This window comes from Blennius ocellaris, assembly GCF_963422515.1.
Source record: "Blennius ocellaris genome assembly, chromosome: 6".
In the NCBI taxonomy this organism is placed as follows: domain Eukaryota; kingdom Metazoa; phylum Chordata; class Actinopteri; order Blenniiformes; family Blenniidae; genus Blennius; species Blennius ocellaris.
In genome coordinates this window covers 24809294-24829135 of record NC_137655.1, presented here as the reverse complement: position 1 = coordinate 24829135, position 19842 = coordinate 24809294, and the positions used below count along the sequence as shown (strand labels likewise).

General features: G+C 45.2%; 1 protein-coding gene across 2 annotated transcripts in view; it reads left to right on the top strand.

Moving 5' to 3' along the window:
* Positions 1 to 19842, top strand: part of st6gal2a (ST6 beta-galactosamide alpha-2,6-sialyltranferase 2a) — a 63935-nt gene that overhangs the window by 15282 nt on the left and 28811 nt on the right. For both annotated transcript variants that reach the window (XM_080498676.1, XM_080498675.1), the window contains 2 exons: positions 16286 to 16342; positions 16432 to 17508. In XM_080498676.1, the coding sequence (XP_080354802.1) occupies positions 16503 to 17508 (1006 nt within the window). In that variant the 5' untranslated portion in view covers positions 16286 to 16342; positions 16432 to 16502. The remainder of the gene's footprint in view (positions 1 to 16285; positions 16343 to 16431; positions 17509 to 19842) is intronic.

Below are 19842 nucleotides of genomic sequence, written 5' to 3'. Positions count from 1 at the left end.
CCCCCACCGCACCACCGATTCCAACTCTGGACAATTGTACGGGGAGCATATGTCAGATGCTTTGACAGCGCTTCAAGCGTAAACACAGGGTAACGGTTCCTCTGAACCAGCTCTTAAGACGAGCGGTCCGACCGTGTCAGACATCAGAAGCTCAGAGTCACTCCCAACGGCCACACTGGAAGTGGGAGTGAAAAGGCGGCACCTGTCAGGGTTGTGTACAAGTAAACTGCCAGCACGAGAGCACAATGCCTCCCTTGCTTGTACAGAAGTACCCTGTCATGGCGTCAAGTCTGTGTGAATGTTGGCTTTGGAAGGTTGCAGTTCACGGTGGAGGCACACGTCACGCGTCTGTTGCAGGAAAGTGTTGGACCCTGGGAAACACGACCTTTTCAAGTCTGAGCAGAAAACGTGCTTCAGGTTTTAGGTGTCCTTTTACATGACAACAGCGCTCAGTGTCACTGAAAAATAAACTTTTTTGAAAACTCCCAAGGTGGAACTTTTTGAAAACGAGAGGAGACTCAACTTTTGTGAAAGGCTGCTACTAGGCATGTGCGCTGTGGCCGCAGGAAATCATTGTCTGCACCTCAGGTGGCGTGCGCTCCTCACTCTTTAACAGCATTTCTCTCATCGCTCTCATCTGGACCACATCTCTCATGCATACATCGGTGGTCCTATGACATGAACAACAGCACCCACTAGTGGTGCAACATGAAAAACATGATCGTAACAATTTTCTGCATATTTTTTGTAAATGGACATCGATTTCAACATGTTACAGTGTGTGTGTGTGTGTGTGTGTGTGTGTGTGTGTGTGTGTGTGTGTGTAAATGCAACACTATATGCATATTGCTCATGACTTACTTCAAGGAAACGGTGCTTCTGAATTCTGTCACCTCTTGTTTGCTTATCTTTCGTGTTTTCTGTTCAAAGGCTCCACGGTGGACTTTTCAGACCGACTCAGTGGGCTGTGCCCACTAGAGTCCGGATTGCAGCATTCACACTTCCAGAAAATGGATTAAACTAAACTGAACAATGTGTTGTTAGTCTTCACACCAATTAATGCTGATCAGAGGGCAAATTCGTTGTTTAAAGTGGAGTTTTCTATTTTGTATGTGCTGCCATTTACATTCACACCTCCTCTTGCCATTTGGTCTAAACACGGTGAGCGTGTTTCCATGGCTACTGGGTGCAACAATAATGTGGGGTTTGAAAAAGAAAAAAAGAGGACCCTCACTGGATGCAGGAGTCACAAACTGTTGCTCCAGTATGCAACGCAGTCGTCCTGCAGTCTGGTGCTGCTGCTTCACACTCCAACTGGATCCCCATGGAGACCCCCTCCTCAGGCCCACACCTTCCACAGCACATCCCATTGATCCGTATTACAGAGATGCATGAAATGTGCAGGACTGGACGGACTGGAGGATGAGGGCATTTCAGCAGTTGTGACATGCAGGTGGGGAACATGAATTCATTTTCTCTGATCGCCCAAAGTGTGATTTCACCCTGTTCACCCCCCCCAAACAATCCCTCAAAGCTCAGCTTCATGAATAGCTGTGGGTCCCAGTAGTGAAGGTGCATACACCCACCCTTCACCCACTTGTGTTTCAGATGACAGCCTGTTTCTAACCGTCTCCCTCCTGAAATACCTCTCTGGAAAAGCAATTTTCCTCAAGGCATGGACCACATAATGTATTTGCATTTATATCATGTTCTGTTCACATATTCCTGGGAGACCTGGACTGGAATTTCAGATATCTTCAATTCAAAAACAGAAATCTCAAATGTCTCTGCTGACCACACAGTTCTGTCTGCACCAAAACGCAAAAGCAAACCTTGTCCTGGAGCCTTTTATAGCCTCGCTGCGATGTGTCGGTTCTGAGCCACTGGAAACGGCTTGAACTGCAGCAACGTGAATATTAAAGGGAAACATCTTTATTTTTTCACACGGAGAACAGCCTCGCTCTTGTGGGTTCAATATTTCATGAGAAACGAGCACTTCGGCCTGTGTCGTACTCGGGGAACTCTGCATGTACAGTCATTCACTGTGTGGCTTTAGCATTCCTGTAGGCCCCTCAATGTCCCCAGTGCCTGAATGAAACAGCCCAGATTAGCCCAGATTAGCTCCGTCAACTCAATCCACTCGTTGTGAATTTAAATGTATTTTATTTCCTGAGGAACACACTCCCGTTAGCCACATGCAGGGTTTACTTGGTAGCTGTATGCATTTTACAAGACTGTTCCTTTCCTGTGCCAGAGCCCGGGCATCTACACCACCTTCTGTTAGATTGTAAGTGAAAGTTTTCAAGGTGACTGTGATTAAAGTATTCATAACATGGCCTCTCTCCACACCGGCTCCTCGGCCGGCTGTAGAAAAGTGGATTTTCTGTGAGATGGTGTGCGACTGTATTCCCTCAAGGCCTGTACTTACCTGGCAGTCAAATAACAGCTGGAGTTGAGTACACTGCGAATATTACAGTGAGCTGGAGCAGTGCATGCTGGGATTCAAGGACTGTGGGTTACATAGAATATATATAGAGCTATAAATACACTGCCTACATTTTATGCTCTCTGGTTCTATTCTGGAGACGTTCAGCTGCTCCAGAAAAAGGACCGAGTCACTATATTATAATCATTTATAATTATCACCCTGTATTTTAATGCAGGACGTAGCTGTACGCAGACCACACTTACTGGAGTTTCATGGCAACAGGCTCACATTATGACCAGAGAGCAGCATGAGCTGAACAATGTAAACACGCTGTGAAGCTGAAAATAACCTCAACGTCTATATGAGTGACATTCAGTGACGTGTAGTCAAGGTAGGCAGGGCCTAACTTAAACTAAACCCGAGGCTAAATTGAAATGAACCATTTATTCTGGTTATTTGTTTTAATTAGAATTGATACGATAAAGAAGTTTTCTCAACTTTCACTTTGCACAGTGAATGGTAATTCACTGTGGACGGATTGGCTTTGTGGATGCGCCTCATTGAAGCGGCTTTTCTGCTTTCCATGTCTGCTGATTGGTGGCACCAGCGACAAGGTGTGGACTAATGCAGGATACTGTGATTTGAAGAACTTGGCCTGAGCCACAGCCAAACATGAAATATCAGTGGTCACCTGCAGAGCCACAGCAGAGTTGACCTGGCTTTGGACGAGCACCGATGGACATTGAGCTGCTGCAGCAGTGTCGGACACCATGAACTCTTGGAGAACCAGCGGGAGTCGTTTGACTCCTTCCATGATCGTTTCCTGTCGCCATGCTACGCTATGAACTTGATTGAAGCAGCCGCCGCGGAGGAGAGACGAAAGCTGTTTTGCACCATCCTAGAGAAGAGAGAGACCAGCTTGCAAATGGAGGCAGAACCTGGGAGAACTTGATTTTCTGGCTTCAGTTGGCTGTAAAAAGTTTGATGATCCGTCAGCCCTCTTTGATGATGCAAAACTGCACAGTCTCGCTAAATATGGCAAGCATTTTGACGTTTGCACTTTTGTGATCGACGTCTTTGTCAAGGCGCATGGACTTCATCTTCAAATAAAGTCAGACGCTCCAATGTGGTAGGACTTCACCGGAGCACGCTCAGATGCGGGGAGACAAAACAAAACATCTGGTGCAAAGCAGAGGATGTAAACAACAACAGGATTCATAAGGTCTGCCGCCCGGCTGAGATTACTGTTGCAACATCACATATCTGTGGAGCTCTAAGCCCCGCCTACTTTTTAACCTACTTTCTGGAGGAAACGCACCAGATTTGGCTCTGATTTACCTTACTGCTCCGTACCGCTCCATACCGCTGTTTGGTCTAGTATAAATATGGACAATTTCATTCCAGACACTGTGACCACAACAAAGAAACACTTTGAAGTGTAACTCTAAAGCTTATTATAGCAATATTTTACCAGTCTGGTCACTCAGGATGAAACTGGTCTGTATGTGGTCCCTGAAGTACATTAAATAGTATTTAATAATTATCTTGTATACATTATTTATTTATTTATATATATATTTATCTGCTTTTAAATAATCAGAACATATTTGATGTTTGGTTAATTCAATATTAACTGGTCCTACAATTTGAAATGTTTTTTTTAACAGATTAATCAATTAATCAAAAAAATAATCGACCTATTAAGATAATCGTTAGTTGCAGCTCTACTAAACTCTCTCTCTCTCTCTCTCTGTCTCTCTCTCTCTCTGTCTCTCTCTCTCTGTCTCTCGCTCTCTCGCTCTCTCTCTCAGTGGTTTCAGCACCGCAGACAGCTCCGGATGCGCTGACATGATATTGACAATTATAGATTAACACATATCAGCCAACGGCAGTTTACAGAGGCTCTTATATTGAAAGGCACAAAAAGGAACAATGGTAGAACGACACAAAACTCCTCTCACTCCTGATTACAATTCTGTAGCGATCATGGATCTGATGACTGTTTTGGTTTGTCTTGTTTTAAATGCCTTTATTGTGGGTTATATTAGGTTTGTAGTTAGTTAGTTGATCTAGTTTAGCTTAGTTTAATATTTGTAAGTTGGCAACCAGGCGTGAAAAGGATTTTGTGTGTCATGTGGCCCTACCATGTTCCTGTTTGGTGTACCAAATTAAAAGCCTCTGCTATCTGCAGTTGCAATCAAGGTAGAAGCATAATCTCATATGCAAATGTGCTGCATGGCTGATGGACAGTGGAGGTGTGATTGTTTGAGGCGCTGCCTCCCCTAATTCACTTTTCTCTTTTCATATTGAAATTCAAGATGAATTTAGCACCAGTTGTAAATGCAGTGATCGTTTGATAAGCATTTTCAAAATGCACTTGGATTCCAGAGGTGGAAGAAAAAGAAAGTAGAGCGAAACAAAAGAAAACTACACTGATTGATTGAGGTGTGTATAAACCAGCCTCAGTCGCATCAGACACACTTCAAATGAAGATTTGAAAATTATGACGTTAATTCATTCACTTTCGTTTCAGCTTGCAGGTTTATTCGAGTTGCCGGCCAGGAGAGCGAGCGAAGGTTAGCCAACGATAATATGAGCTTGTTGAAACAAATACTGAATATTGAGTTTTCAACACAACATCCATCAAACACTTAGTTTGGAACTTTGCCTCTGACTTTACCATGGAGTCTAGAGTTTTTTGTAATACGAGATTGGAGACAAGTTATAATTGTTACCAATGAAAGTTTTAAATAATGTAACGACGACAACATAAAAGCTATAAAATATAATGCAAGTATAACGGGTAAAATACAGAATCACAGACGCTGTCAAAGTGAAGAAAGTTGGCTTGTTGTCCCACATGGAAAGAACCTATATAAACATATATGTTTTAATATAGGTTTTGATATAGGTTTGGCATATATGTGACATATATAAAATTGGCCATTTTCCTATATGTTATATACATATATGTACATATATGTACATATATGTGCACATGTATGCACACATATATGTATATATATATATATATAGAGTATGTAAGCTGCATATTTTACTTGGCATGGCCTCAAATCAAAGGTTACAGTACATGTAATGTACATATATGTGCATATATGTGCATATATGCAGCATATATATGGTCATATATGTGCATATATGCAGCATTTGTGTGCATATATGCAGCATATATGTGCATATATGCAGCATATATATGGTCATATATGTGCATATATGCAGCATATATGTGCATATATGCAGCATATATTGTCATATATGTGCATATATGCAGCCCATACATTGTCATATATGTGCATATATGCAGCATTTATGTGCATATATGCAGCATATATGTGCATATATGTGCATATATGCAGCATATATATGGTCATATATGTGCATATATGCAGCATTTATGTGCATATATGCAGCATATATATTGTCATATATGTGCATATATGTGCATATATACAGCATATATATTGTCATATATGTGCATATATCCTCATATAGGTTCTTTCCATGTGGGGTCACTGTGACTGTCAACTATAAAAGCGGCGAGTCCCTGCAGGAAACATTCTGCTTATTGTCCATCCACTCGCTCACGTCTCTGCTGCTGCAGCGTTTATATGTTTGTGTCAGAAATAAGAAGTTCCTCCTAAAGAAGAAGAATACTCCAGTAAAGTATAGATCACCTGAACATTCTGCTCTTCCAATGTGTTTGGACTGGAGAACACGTGGCGTCAGGCAGCAAATGAGCCCCAGTAGTCTGAACGTGGTATTTAAGTGTTTGTCTTCTACGTTCAAATGTGTTTGAGCTGCAAGGAGTAAATTAAATCCTCCGGAGACAGAACAGTGTTTCCACCAATATTCTTTCAGGTCTCAAAGTAAATCTAATGTGATTCACATTGGACTGTTAACTTCCTGTTGAGTGCAATAAACACACAAACAAGTATGTTTACAAGTCAGACCACAACCCTCAAAACAATGCCATGTTCTTATTTGTCAGACTTGAGAAGAAGAAAAACCTTACAGGCCGTTTCTTTTGCAAACGTGTTGATTAGAATCCTCCTGGAGGCAGAAGTCCGCGTTAGGAAGCGACGCCGCATCGCACCCAGACCTGCTTCACTTTTGTTTGCACCATTTGTGTGGATTTTTAAACTGGGGCAAGATACTTTTCTTTTTTTTTTTTTTTTTAATGCAGTTAGTATGTATTTTAAAAATGGCTCTAAACATCAGTTTTAAGTTTGATGCATATACACTCATATTTAGTTATATTGTGTTATATTCAAGTAAAGTTTAAGTGTAATATAGGAGTACAATCGCTATTGAAATACTATTCCTTTCAACCATTTTTCTGTTTAATGTTGTTTATGAAGTATTTGCGTTTTTAATCTGAATTTAATGGCACTTTTACTCATTGCAGTTATTTCATCAGAGCAAGCATGGTTTAGTTATATTTCTATGTCATATATTTTATCCGTAAACAGTTTCAAGATGTATGTGAGTTCCACAACTTTTATCCCGTACTTGTAATTTATACGCCTAACTTCATTCTTGGCAGTCAAAATGTGAAGCTCAGGATTTGAAGTCTTCTTACGTGACGATGATTTCAAGTGAAAATGCAAAACTTTGGTTGCGTTTCCGGTGTGTGTTTATACAACGATGCTCAGAGCCACTGAAAACACAACTTTTCTAAAATGCTCTGACTCTTGTCGTCATGTTGCCGGGCAGAAACCTGACTTTTGCAACCCTCGTGCTCCGTCTCCGTGGAGACGGCAGAAACGCCGCGACTGTGTGTGCAAACCGCCGCCGCAGTGAATAGTTCTTCTGCACGCGTGAGTAATGGATGATAACAGTTAGGCAGAGCCAAATGATTTGTTCAGACACAAGGAAATCTGCGGTGCTTCACAAAGAAATACATTAAAGCAAAACAGTTCATCTTCAGCGATTAAGATTATAAAATGCTTTAAAGCCTCTCGCGTTCTCTCGCACATGAACATCTTCCCATCAAGGCTTTCCCGCTTCATTCCACTTTGTTTCCTCCTCCGACTCCAACTCTGCTCCTGTGGAGTTTAACCCTTTCTGCCAATCTGTATTCCTCCTTCATTCTTCACACCTTTCTGCAGCTCTTCCTCTATTGACCCTGTTTTCTGCACTTGTTCACGTCCAGTGATGTACGAGAAAGAACAGATCTTTTGTCATACATCACTGGACATGCAGTATTTCCACGTTCTGAATCTCTTTCGCTCCAAAGTCTTCGGTGGAGCAACTGCAGCAGTAGAAGGTATTCCGCCACACAGCTGGAACTCAGATGAGTTGGTCCCTCCAACACTGTCCAAGACGTCCGACTCCCTAAAGAATAGCAATCCAGCTTCATCGTCTGTCCGTACCGACGTGCGTGTGCTCATCATCCTTCACGTTTGTGTGGTTTCATCAGAAAAACGAACAACGGCACCCACTAGAGGCCCACCATGAAAACAACATGGTTTTCACCGTTGCTGCCATTGCAGTAGACATTGGCATCATTCTCAAAACGTTTTTTGTGCAAATGCAAAACCTTTCAAAAACAAAAACAATGTGTTTTCCCTTGAGACACTGTTTTGTAAACGAGGCCTCATGAGTGGATCAATTACAGCACTTCTATATAAACACTGAGCAGACATTACTTACTTCCAATCAACATGATTGACTGAATTGATAGAATGATGTAATGTTCCCATCTACACGTGTGGATCTTCGCCACGAGGCCCAGATACAAAATGCTTGTGCACAAAACAGCAACACGAGCATTGAACGACACTTGAATTAAACAGTGTTTTATTTAGGTGTCGTCTTGTAGTCAATCCTCATTTCAGCTCGTGAGGATTGTGCTTTTCAAGCCGTCCTCCTGCATCCCAGCACTCTGATGATTTCACTCATGGTAAACGATGACGGCTCCAGACGAGTGTAATGATGCTGCCCTCGTGCTGCTGGAGATGATCAGTGGCACTGCGTTGCTCCTTCGCCGTGCTTTTCATCTCCAAATCTAATGAGTGCTGCTGTGCAGGCACAAGTATCAATCTGTCGACAAGCGATTCAGAGGGCATCCATGTCCATTTAAGGCTGACAATGGAAGTGGAAATGAGGCTTGTAAATGTGCATTCAGGTCCTCAATAGCTGGGATTTATAAGCAGTACCATGTCTACGTGCAGCGTTATAATTCTAACTAAAAGAATGTGTATGCAAATGTCCCGTCTTTGTGCGCACAGACCGTTTTAGTCATTAATCCCCCAGTGTGCATAGCCTGTCCAAGACAAGTGGCTTCTGAAATGCTAATTTTACACACAACCGTGCAATGGCCGCTTTACCTTTTTGCCAAATGGTGCGTTTGAATACGGGTAAAAAAACCAGAAACAGTTGCAGATGACATGCTAATGTTTAGTGTGATACGTGCACAGTGAGCTGATGCCACAGCAGCAGGATTAAACCACAGATAAAAGATGGATGGACCACAAGAGATGCCCGGGGTAGAATTAAACGCAAACTCTGCAGAGGCAGGAGCGTCCAGCTATTCATCCAGTGTTGGCACCCACTTCTCCTTTTTACCACAACATGCAAAATATCCTGCTGCATGTTGAGCAACATTTTTAGGAGAGAAAGAAGAAGCAGGGAGTATAAATTCTGCAGATGACTCTGCAGTCACATTAATTCAAGTCAAAGTGGGATGATTCACCAGTTGTGTTGTGCTGGAAATGTGGCCAGCAGGACCTCAGACCTTGTGGTTTCCATAGAGATTAATTGAAGCTCCTGATCTATCATCTGTCATTTTCTGAATGGGACTTAAAAGCACAATCATGCCATTGTTAATTGATATATTTACAGGATCTGCTTCCTGGTGTAGCAATAAAAAAATGCTCATCGCGGGTTAACTCCACGGTCTTTATTTTTTCCCTCTCTCTACATTTTATGTGAATATAAAGTGCCGAGATTACTCTTGCAATTGTTCCTGTACAAATAAAACTGAACTGATCCTGAATTAAATCAAGGTTGTCAAAGAAAATGGAGTTGAAAATGGGTTTATTGCTTTTTTTTGTCACGGAGGAGAGAAAACGGATTTTTGGTCAGTGAAGCATTAAAAAGTGTTTGAAGATCTGACCTCGGGTAATGCAAAGGAATAATGGGAAATTATTTGCCATGTTCGTAATTTGACAGACAAGCTTCTTTATTTAATTTGTATGTTTGTGTATTTCTCTCTGCCTTATAAGTAACTCCTCTTGACCACTTTTTGTGTGTACACGCTTCGTGCAGTTTCAGCAGAGAGCCGATGCCTGCAGGAAACACGATGTGTTCCACTCAGCAAAACATGCTTTCTCTTTGTTCTTCACATTTGCTGAGTTTGTCAGTTACAGCAGTTAGAAAACTCATTGTTATTCTCCTGAAGGGAAGTGGAGGGTGGCCCTGCCAACACCACCAGCAGCAGCAAATGGTGGGAGAAGACAATAACGTGTTTAAAAAAACCCAACAAAAACAAATGAGACAAGTGGCAGAAGGTTTTGTTGGTGTGACGGTGAGACCTTCACATGTGGGCCTGTGGGCAAACTCCACATTTGTTGTGGGGAGTTTGCATGTTGCAAGTATTGGTTGAGCTGTGTTGTGGCTCTACTAAGATGTTTAGATGTTTGTTTGTTTTTCCTGCGACGCATGTTTGGTGTCACCGATGTGTTGTTGAAGCAACGTCTCCTCCACAACGTCAGCGCAGACCATTTTCTTGTGCCATTGATTGCTGTGACTTGAACATGAGCTGGCAGCAGCGGCATCCCGCCGTGTCCGGACACGCTCCTCTTCCTCCCAGTGTCTTCTGGGAACAGCTGCCTTCAAACCAATTTCCACTGTGGCCTTTGTGACTTCTTGTATCTATTTATTCATTTTCCTCACTTTGCACGACGCAGGTGTGAAAACCATCAGGTGTTTGGATTATTTGCACCTGCTCAGGCCAAACGGCCCACAGACATTGAGCCTTTTTTCTCCTTTATGATGAAAAGGTCTTTTTTTTAAAAAATTTTAAAGATCGCCATACATCTACCATGCCTTTTTTTTCCCGCTCTATTTTGTCCAACTCTTCGTTTTATATTCCGCTCAGCGTCTTTGTCTGTCACAGGCTCCTGGCCAGCTCATTTAGTCAGCCCTTGCTGTCTGGCAGTGTCTCTTTTCCATGTTTCCCGTTTTGTTGTTTCTTTGTGTTGCTCCGTCCTCCACCCCCGCCTCTCCATCTGCGCCTCACACTCATGTCGTTTCACTGCAGTTACTGAAGCACACATCCTGATTGCTACCAGGTGAGGGAAACTAGCGACGCACAACTACGGGCCTGGAAGCGCACACGCACAGAGGTGTGTGTGTGTGTGTGTGTGTGTGTGTGTGTGTGTGTGTGTGTGTGTGTGTGTGTGTGTGTGTGTGTGTGTGTGTGTGTGTGTGTGTGTGTGTGTGTGTGTGTGTGTGTGTGTGTGTGTGTGTGTGTGTGTGTGTGTGTGTGTGTGTGTGTTAGTATTTCCAGGTGTTAACTGGCAGATTTTCCGCTGAGTAACATCTGACCTTGGTGAGGCAGACGTGTTGAAACTCTCCCAGCAGATTACTACCTGACAACTTTCCCACTAAGACAGACCATGTGGCAGGTTTTGACAAAGAAGTTCAGTGTGTGTGTGTGTGTGTGTGTTTGTGCAGATGTTCATGTGTGTACTCGTGTCAGTTTCCACACGGTGTTTTGGTTCTCCCACACTGTCTCGGCTCCCTCTGGCCCAGTGGCTCCCTGCTGTTTCCCTCCTGCTTGACCGGGGTCAACGACTGAGCTCTGGCCTTCTGTGTGGCCCCGGGGCCAAAAGCCTGGATGTCTGGGTGCTTGAGGAGGGAGGGGGTGGGGATGGAGGGAGGGGGTTTAGATGGAAGGAGGGATGGGGTGGGGATGGAGGGAGGGGGTGAGGATGGAGGAAGGGGGTTTAGATGGAGGGAGGGGGTGGGGATGGAGGATGGGGGTTTAGATGGAAGGAGGGATGGGGTGAGGATGGAGGGAGGGGGTGAGGATGGAGGAAGGGGGTTTAGATGGAGGGAGGGGGTGGGGATGGAGGATGGGGGTTTAGATGGAGGGAGGGGTTTAGATGGAAGGAGGGATGGGGTGGGGATGGAGGGAGGGGGTGAGGATGGAGGAAGGGGGTTTAGATGGAGGGAGTGGGTGGGGATGGAGGATGGGGGTTTAGATGGAGGGAGGAGGTGAGGATGGAAGACGGGGGTTTATATGGAAGGAGGGGTGAGGATGGGGTGAGGATGGAGGATGGGGGTTTAGATGGAGGGAGGGGGTGGGGATGGAGGAAGGGGGTTTAGATGGAGGGAGTGGGTGGGGATGGAGGGAGGGGGTGGGGATGGAGGACGGGGGTTTAGATGGAGGGAGGAGGTGAGGATGGAGGGAGGAGGTGAGGATGGAAGACGGGGGTTTATATGGAAGGAGGGGTGAGGATGGAGGGAGGGGGTGAGGATGGAGGATGGGGGTTTAGATGGAGGATGGGGGTTTAGATGGAGGGAGGGGTTTAGATGGAGGGAGGGGGTGAGGGTGGAGGGAGGAGGTGAGGATGGAGGGAGGGGGTGGGGATGGAGGGAGGGGTGAGGATGGAGGAGGTGAGGATGGAGGGAGGGTGTGGGGATGGAGGGAGGGGTGAGGATGGAGGGAGGGGTGAGGATGGAGGGGGTGGGGATGGAGGGAGGGGTGAGGATAGAGGGAGGAGGTGGGGATGGAGGGAGGGGTGAGGATGGAGGGGGTGGGGATGGAGGATGGGGGTTTAGGTGGATGGAGGAGGTGAGGATGGAAGATGGGGGTTTAGATGGAGGGAGGGGGTGAGGATGGAGGGAGGGGGTGAGGATGGAAGACGGGGGTTTATATGGAAGGAGGGGTGAGGATGGAGGGAGGGGGTGGGGATGGAGGGAGGGGTGAGGATAGAGGGAGGAGGTGAGGATGGAGGGGGTGGGGATGGAGGATGGGGGTTTAGATGGATGGAGGAGGTGAGGATGGAAGATGGGGGTTTAGATGGAGGGAGGGGGTGGGGATGGAGGGAGGGGGTGAGGATGGAAGATGGGGGTTTAGAGGGAGGGGGTGAGGATGGAGGTGGGGGGCACCTGAGATCACTTGTGCTGCACTCTGCAGGACTCAGCAGCTACACAGACAGGAAGCTGTAATTAGGACTAAAGGTTGTTTAACAGGAGTCTCTCTCTCTCTCTCTCTCTCTCTCTCTCTGTCTCTCTCTCTGTCTCTCTCTCTCTCTCTCTCTCTCTCTCTCTCTCTCTCTCTCCCCCCCCCTTTCACTCGCACATTAAGACACCAGAACTCATAATGATGTGTGGTTGAGAGGATTGTCGTCGTCGGATGTGAACCAATTTAATGCTTCGTTTATTCACCTCTACTGCTGTATTTTCTTTCACTTGGTAATCCATCAGTGAGCTCAACATTTTGTACGAGAGAGTATTATCAAAGCTGCAGCAAAAATCAGGAAAACTGACGATGATGGTGATATTTAGTAATTTTTTGATGTTTGATGTTCAATGCACAGGGTTTGAGTCCACATGTTTGCAACCACAATGGCTGTTAAAGCTTTAGGGTAACTGCTAATTGTACAAAGACATGAGAAAGCTGGTTCCAAACAACTGAGACATAATATAGAACTTTTATCTTGTTTTGCTTTGATATGCTTTTCCTTGTTTTTGACTGGATTATCCAGCAAACACAAGCAGGCACACATTATTTTCCCACAGCGGTTTATATATTTAAATATACTTCATGTTAAACAGTAACAAGGATTCATTCTCAAGGCAGCCCAAACTCCACCATCTGGTTATGATTGTTTGAAATGTATTATTGGTTTGACACATGGTCACTGCACATCATGAAATGATGAGAGAAAATGAAAACACAGCAGTAATGTTATAGATTAAATGTTCAGGAGTCTTCAACAGTCCAGCTACATTTGCAGGGGGTATTTAAACATTTAATACTTTTGATGCGAGGTGGGAGGGGAATTCCAGAGGGGCCGAGCGAATGCAGGTTATTATTTCTTGATCACAGCAGCGTCCTGCTGGACGACGATTCACTCTAGTTGCCTTTGAGTTGTGCAGTTTTCTCAGATGTGCATCGCTTTTGGAAGAAGCTTCTACTAAATGCCGAAAATGCCTGAATGTTCTCCTCTTCCTCATCCAGACATTAAATGAAGGATGATGCACTTCAGACCGTTTTTCTTTTGGGTGTCCTGACAAGAAGGCTGAACTTTCAAGTTTGTAGAGATTGTGTGAGGAGTTCTTTTGGATGTATTGCAGGTAGAGTGACGTTTCTACATGCAAATACTTGGTGAGGCATGATTTTATTTCAGGTCGAGTGACAGCACTGAATTCCAAAGTAACAAGGGTGCACAACCTTTTAACCACATTTGTAACAGCCATATAGGCGCTCATCCGGTAAAAATGTTGAGCCTTGGAAATGGCTGATGGAGGAAAAAAAGTGGTGTCACTGACAGGAATTGAATGAGGTCACACTGTTTACAAGGCAGAAGCTTAACCACGAGACAACCTGCTAAGGTGCCGAGTCATGAGAGTTTTAGAAACTGTTGCTCACCACATCACCCAGTTTACCACTAAAGTAACAGTTTCAAACTCGTATTCGTAAATAATCAACCTAATTATTTTGATTCTTAACTGTTTTTTAGCTGTAGATGCTAGCAAACTGGTATTTGTGGTTTCAAGCCCCACGAGGCATCAAAATCACCTGAACTGAATGAATGCAGCAATGAGAGAGGGGCGAGCTACACTAGTGTAATACACACTGCATGGTAAGAGAGGGGCGAGCTACTCTAATGCAATACACACTGCACAGTGAGAGAGGGGCGAGCTACCAATACAGTCCTCACACAGTAATCATGTGCTATATCAGAGGAAGTTTTTTTTAGAGACAAGAAAATATTGTAGATCATCTTAAAGAATACATTTCATACTTTGCATGCAGTCCTTTCTGATGACACCAGGTGGGGCTCAGCCCCCCTTTGTGTCTTTCTGTCAAACAAAATGTTAGTGTACAGTAATATGCAAAAACAGCGAAGAGCTTATCTTATGTTCCACTGCTTCGTGCCACTCAGGGTCCAGAACTTTAGTCTCCACACAGAGGCCAACAAGCCGAAGCCGGACTGCAGCTGGAGACACTTTCACGATGAGGTGAAACTCCATGTAGCAAAATTTCACCTTGATCGGACTGGTAGAATAGCACCATGGTGACCTTTAAATTCAAATCCAATTACGATGGAAAATACATGAACATGAAGCCAATTTTGATGAAAACTTTTGGTGCAAAATACAGTGAAAATCCATAAAACGTTTATAACTGTTGCATTATGCATGAAATGATGCAGACCTCAGCAGGACTTGTAGGGTAAAGCAAAGACTAACCAAGAATATCACTCGGTAGAACGCAGACCTACCGAGTTAGCATCTCTAGCATGATAGCCGTTAGCTTAAATCGGTGCTAACTAGGTAGCGCAAGTCGAGTCATCACTGCTGACCTCCTTTGGGTTACTCCACTTCTCTCATCCGCTTTCTAGGGTAATTTTTTTTACACAGTTTTGGGGGATTTATTCGGAAATGGTTACGGAGTTAGCATCTCTAGCATGATAACCATGGGCTCATATCGATGCTAAGTAAGTAGCTCAGGTAGCATCATCACTGTGTGAAACGTGACTCGCCACTATGGAAAAGGCTCAGTTACCAGGTTATGGAACAGTTGCAAGGCTTTCTGGGAGACATTTTAGTCCTGTTATTACTAGAAAACTTCAAAGGAAAATTAGTGTGCTGAGATGAGGAAACAGTTTGCCGTTCACGTCCCAAAATCTAATCGATTGCTCCTTGGATGGTGACAAATTAAAAATTTTGTGCAGTTCAGGTGAAAAGTTCATCCAAAAAGTTGGTGAAATACATTCAAACCAAAACATAAATAAATAAATAAATACATGCAGACAAACGCATAACCTTCTCGGCTAACTTTGTTGGTCATCCAACTTTGGCAAAGTTAAGAACAAATAAGAAAAATGCAGACTTACAAAGATGTCTTTTTAAGGAAAAAACTAATCATTTATTTAGTATGATTACAAAAAAATGCATGTCACTGTTTTTAACTATACATGTGATGTTAGTTGTTCTTCTACACATTGGATCAAAAAAGTGAAATGAAACTAATATAAAAATCCTGTGAGATCAAAAGAAAGTTTGGTTTGTTTTAAACTGTCATTTAACAAGAGATTTATATGGAGATGTTTATGGGGCTCATCAATAGTAACTATAAACGGTTGTGTAGTGAAACTATTCCTCATCAGTTGCAAAGTCCCTCAGTCCTCATTTCAACTACTTTGAAATGCACCGATCGAACAAATCTTTCAACAGTCTGCATCAATCTGAACTTCATCTAAAATTCTGATTAAACCTCTCTAATCACTTTCAAGGGGAAACTTTAAAGTTTGTTTATCAGTTTGTGGTTCTTGAGATGATTTACATTGTATTTGATGTGTGTTCTTTGATGCAACTTTTACACTCTGCCGAAGCAGCACTGCCTCTACGTGTACGGTCGTGACCGAAGAGCTGGATTTCACATCGGGGAAGCCGTAAATTTGATTCCTGTTAACAAAAGCTTCCAGTCTTGAAAAATTCTCTTTTTAGTAGTGAGTGGAAAGCAGCCAAATTCTCCCTTGCAAGGAGGCGTTCTCCTGCGGCGTGTCCATGCGAGCGGTGTGTTTTCATGCACACACTCTGGAGCATGCGTGTGCAAACCCCGACTCTGCTAATTACTGCCCCTCCTCTTCACAGGGTCCAGTTTTATCGCGGCGGACACATGGGCAGGAAGAAATAAAAGCTTCAGTTCAGGTGAGGTGTGAATTTAAGGCTGTGCTGCAATGATTAGCATATTTTTCTTTTCCTCCCCCAGCAGTGTAACTCTGAGTCTTCTTCTGCAGGGCCTCCAGCTGACCTCCTGGCCGTGGGGCTTTGTTGTTGGCGGGCCCGCGGAGCAGGCCAGTGAGAGGTGATGAAGTCCAGTATGAGGCAGTGGCGGCGGCTGATGCTGGTGGGACTGCTGGCCTGGATCGTCCTCTTCCTCGCCCTCCTCTCCTACTTCCTGGAAGCTCGTGTGGACGAGCCGCTCACTTCTGTTGGCTCTTTACTGTCCCAGCACCCCGATACGCGTCGCCTCACCTCCATACAGGCCTCCCATCCACAGCACGCCGCTCTGGGCTCACGGCCAGAACGGGCCTTGCCATTAACTACCACCTACCCTCGACGCAAGACGGAGCTAGAACCTCCTGCTGGATCTATCAACCCAGGCGTGGGCCGGGAGGTGAGCCGCAGCCCCGATAGTGCTCCCTATGCCGTCTATGGCAGCCAGGAAGCAGGCCACCAGGACTACCTGGACCCCCAGAGCCTCGCTGCCTGGTCCTCCTTCGGTACAGAGAATGTGGGCTCTCACTCAGACCCGGCTGTCCAGAGTCGTGAGAGAAGGTTTCAGAGCACGGGGCATCAGAACCGGGCCGGCATCAGTCCCGTGGAGGGCAGCGAGGAGGTAGAGGATGATGACAGAGAAAACGAGGGCGAAGACACTGGAAACAGAAAGAGGACTACAGCGGAGCAAAAGGCCGGAGGAGACTCCTCCGACCTGGAGGAGTACTACTCCTCCAGGTCGGCCTCTGTGGTGCAGCGGCTGTGGCGGGGCCGGGCCTCCGCCGACCTGCTGAGTCCTCGGCTGCAGCAGGCCATGAAGGACTACGTCGCCGCCAACAAACACCACGTCTCCTATCAGGGCCACCGCAGGGTGGCTCAGACTGCCAAGGAGCTGCTGTGTCAAATGAAAGCCCAGGCCCAGCTTCGGACGGTGGACGGGTCGGAGCAGCCGTTCTCCTCCCTGGGCTGGGAGCGCCTGGTGCCGCCCCGGCCCCTGGAGCAGCTGAGCAGGAAGCCGGACCAGAGCCGCTTCAAGACCTGTGCGGTGGTCGCCTCTGCCGGTGCCATCCTGCGCTCGGGCCTGGGCAAAGAGATCGGTGAGTAGTGAAAGCAAGGGGCCACAGCAGATGCTCTGATATGATTTTTGTCCAACCGAAGGTCCCCTGGGGGCCGGAGCCCAGCTCTGCCGGGGTGAAAGGCTGTCGCCAGGAAATCACAGGGGAAACCTCACGAGAAATGTCAAACACCAGCTCCCCAACAGGCTGTCAACATGAAGTTTGTTTTTTACTGAATCCCCTCAAATGTGGCACTCCAAGGAACAACACGTGGACAATTACAATAAAGGGGCTGAGTGCCTCGGGAGCTTAAATGCCTGAGTACTTCAGGTAGTAACGTGGTGCTAGTGGAAACACGATTGTATTTAAAAAATACATCTTGTATCGATGCATAGTGTGGTTTTTAGCCCACTGATGGCGGTTTGATCACAGAACTTTCATTCCATTCACAAGACGATAGTGCTCCGTCGTTGTGCAAATGGGGGGAAACGCAACTTTTTGAAAGACGGTGCTACAGCACATCACCTCTACGGTCGTAGTCAATTTTTCTTCTACACACACTTGAGTAGACGGACAACAGCGACAATGCTTCTCTCTTGAAACGTCTTGTAAATGGCGCACGCATGTGTTAGTGGTCACCTCAAATGTCAATATTCAAGATGATTTGCTTTGGAACTGTAAACTCTATTGGCGCCAATGGGGAATGAGAAGTTGTAACATTGCAGGCGATGAGCAGGGAGGTCTTCAGCGCTGGTGCAGCACCTCCTGCTTGGTTTCAAACGTCTCCAGCTCAGAGGGCTGAAGGTCTCACGTCAGGTTTTTTTCTCCTTTTTTTTTTATTGCAAACCCTCTTCAAGACGTATTGAATTTCACGAGGAGGGACAAGAAAAGGACAACGTGTAAAGCTAGGAATGTAGTCAAAACTGTGCTTTAAAAAGACCACCAGGATCTACGTTATCAAATTCCAGTTTGAGATAAATGAAGCGAGTTGTTTGAGCTGAAGCTGCCGACGTTGTGTGATTGAGCTCAAAAACGATCTGGCCTTGTTGTTGAAGTCCAGTGGCTCATTCAGACTTACTAGATGAACCGTTTCTGTTTGTGGTGGCAGTGATGAGCTTCTCCTAGTTGCGCGTACCTTTTCTTGATTAACTCGTCAAGCTGATTGTTTAACAGAGTTGAGCGTGTGCCGACTCGGCTATGAGTCTTTAGATTTGTGTGTGTGGTTGTGTGTAGACGTTTGGCAGTGTCCGGGGAAGTGGGGAGAGTGTGAACTCAGTGACAGATGGCTTACTAGGGGAAAAAAAGAAAAGCAGAACCCCCCCCTCTGGTAACCAATCAGGCTTCTTCCCATCACATATATCTTGCTTGCATTTCCCTGTGAATTCAGCTGTTCAGAGCACAGACTACTGAGGCAGGTTTCAGCTTTGAGCACAACGCGTCTCCCTTTCTTTGTAGTGACAGATTTATATAGACACTGACGGCCTCAGAAAAAAGGAAGCACTTTCACAGAGGAGAGGCAAACCTGCGTCGTCGGTTCACAGTGGATCTATGTGGTGGTGGAGCGTCTTCCTGAAGTAGAAGGCGGTCCTACCTTGACCGGCTGCGTGAGAGGTTCTGGCCTCAGCTGGACACGGGAAACATATTTGCACCACAGACCTGCTCAGCTCTTGTGTGCGTCAGTGCAAATTGGGTCAGCTTTATGAACGAACGCAGGACGTTTCAGTTGTTTTGGCACTTTTATGTTGCAAAGAACAAAGAGGGAGGCTTCATTTTGGGGGGGTTTAAACTGCTTTTCAGACATGGTTGACGCGTCATTGTGACCCACGGGCTTATAAAGGAATTCAATGCATGTCTTTCTAGCAGCGAGATGCATTGTCCAATCAGAAATCTGGTGAAAAGTTGTATAAGAACTTCGAAACTTGTAATTCATCACTACCTCTTTTCTAAAAGTCCAGTACATATATCTGAATGTCAAACAGCAGAAAGGTATTGGTCCACTGTGTCATCATCCTGTTGCTCAGTTCTTTAGAGGAAAAAGAAATAAAGGTTTCTCCTTGATGAGAGTTCGCGACTGGGTGGATGAAACAAATGTTATGAATCACATTATTTATTAAACGGCCCCCACAGTGTTGGAAAAACTTTGTTGCATTAATTCTCATGTAGGAAATCAAACGGCATTGATCTGTCCCTGCCTGCCTCTCCTCATGCCGCCGTCCTTCCCCAAAGACTGCACCGTATCAAAACCCACATTATGCAGCCGTGGTCGGCGAGCCGCATAAAACCAAAGCTTTCAGATTCAGGCCACATCTCGGTGGCGTCTTCAGGGTGAATGGCATGAAGATTGTCAGGTTGCTCAGTGGATGCTCTGTGCGTCTT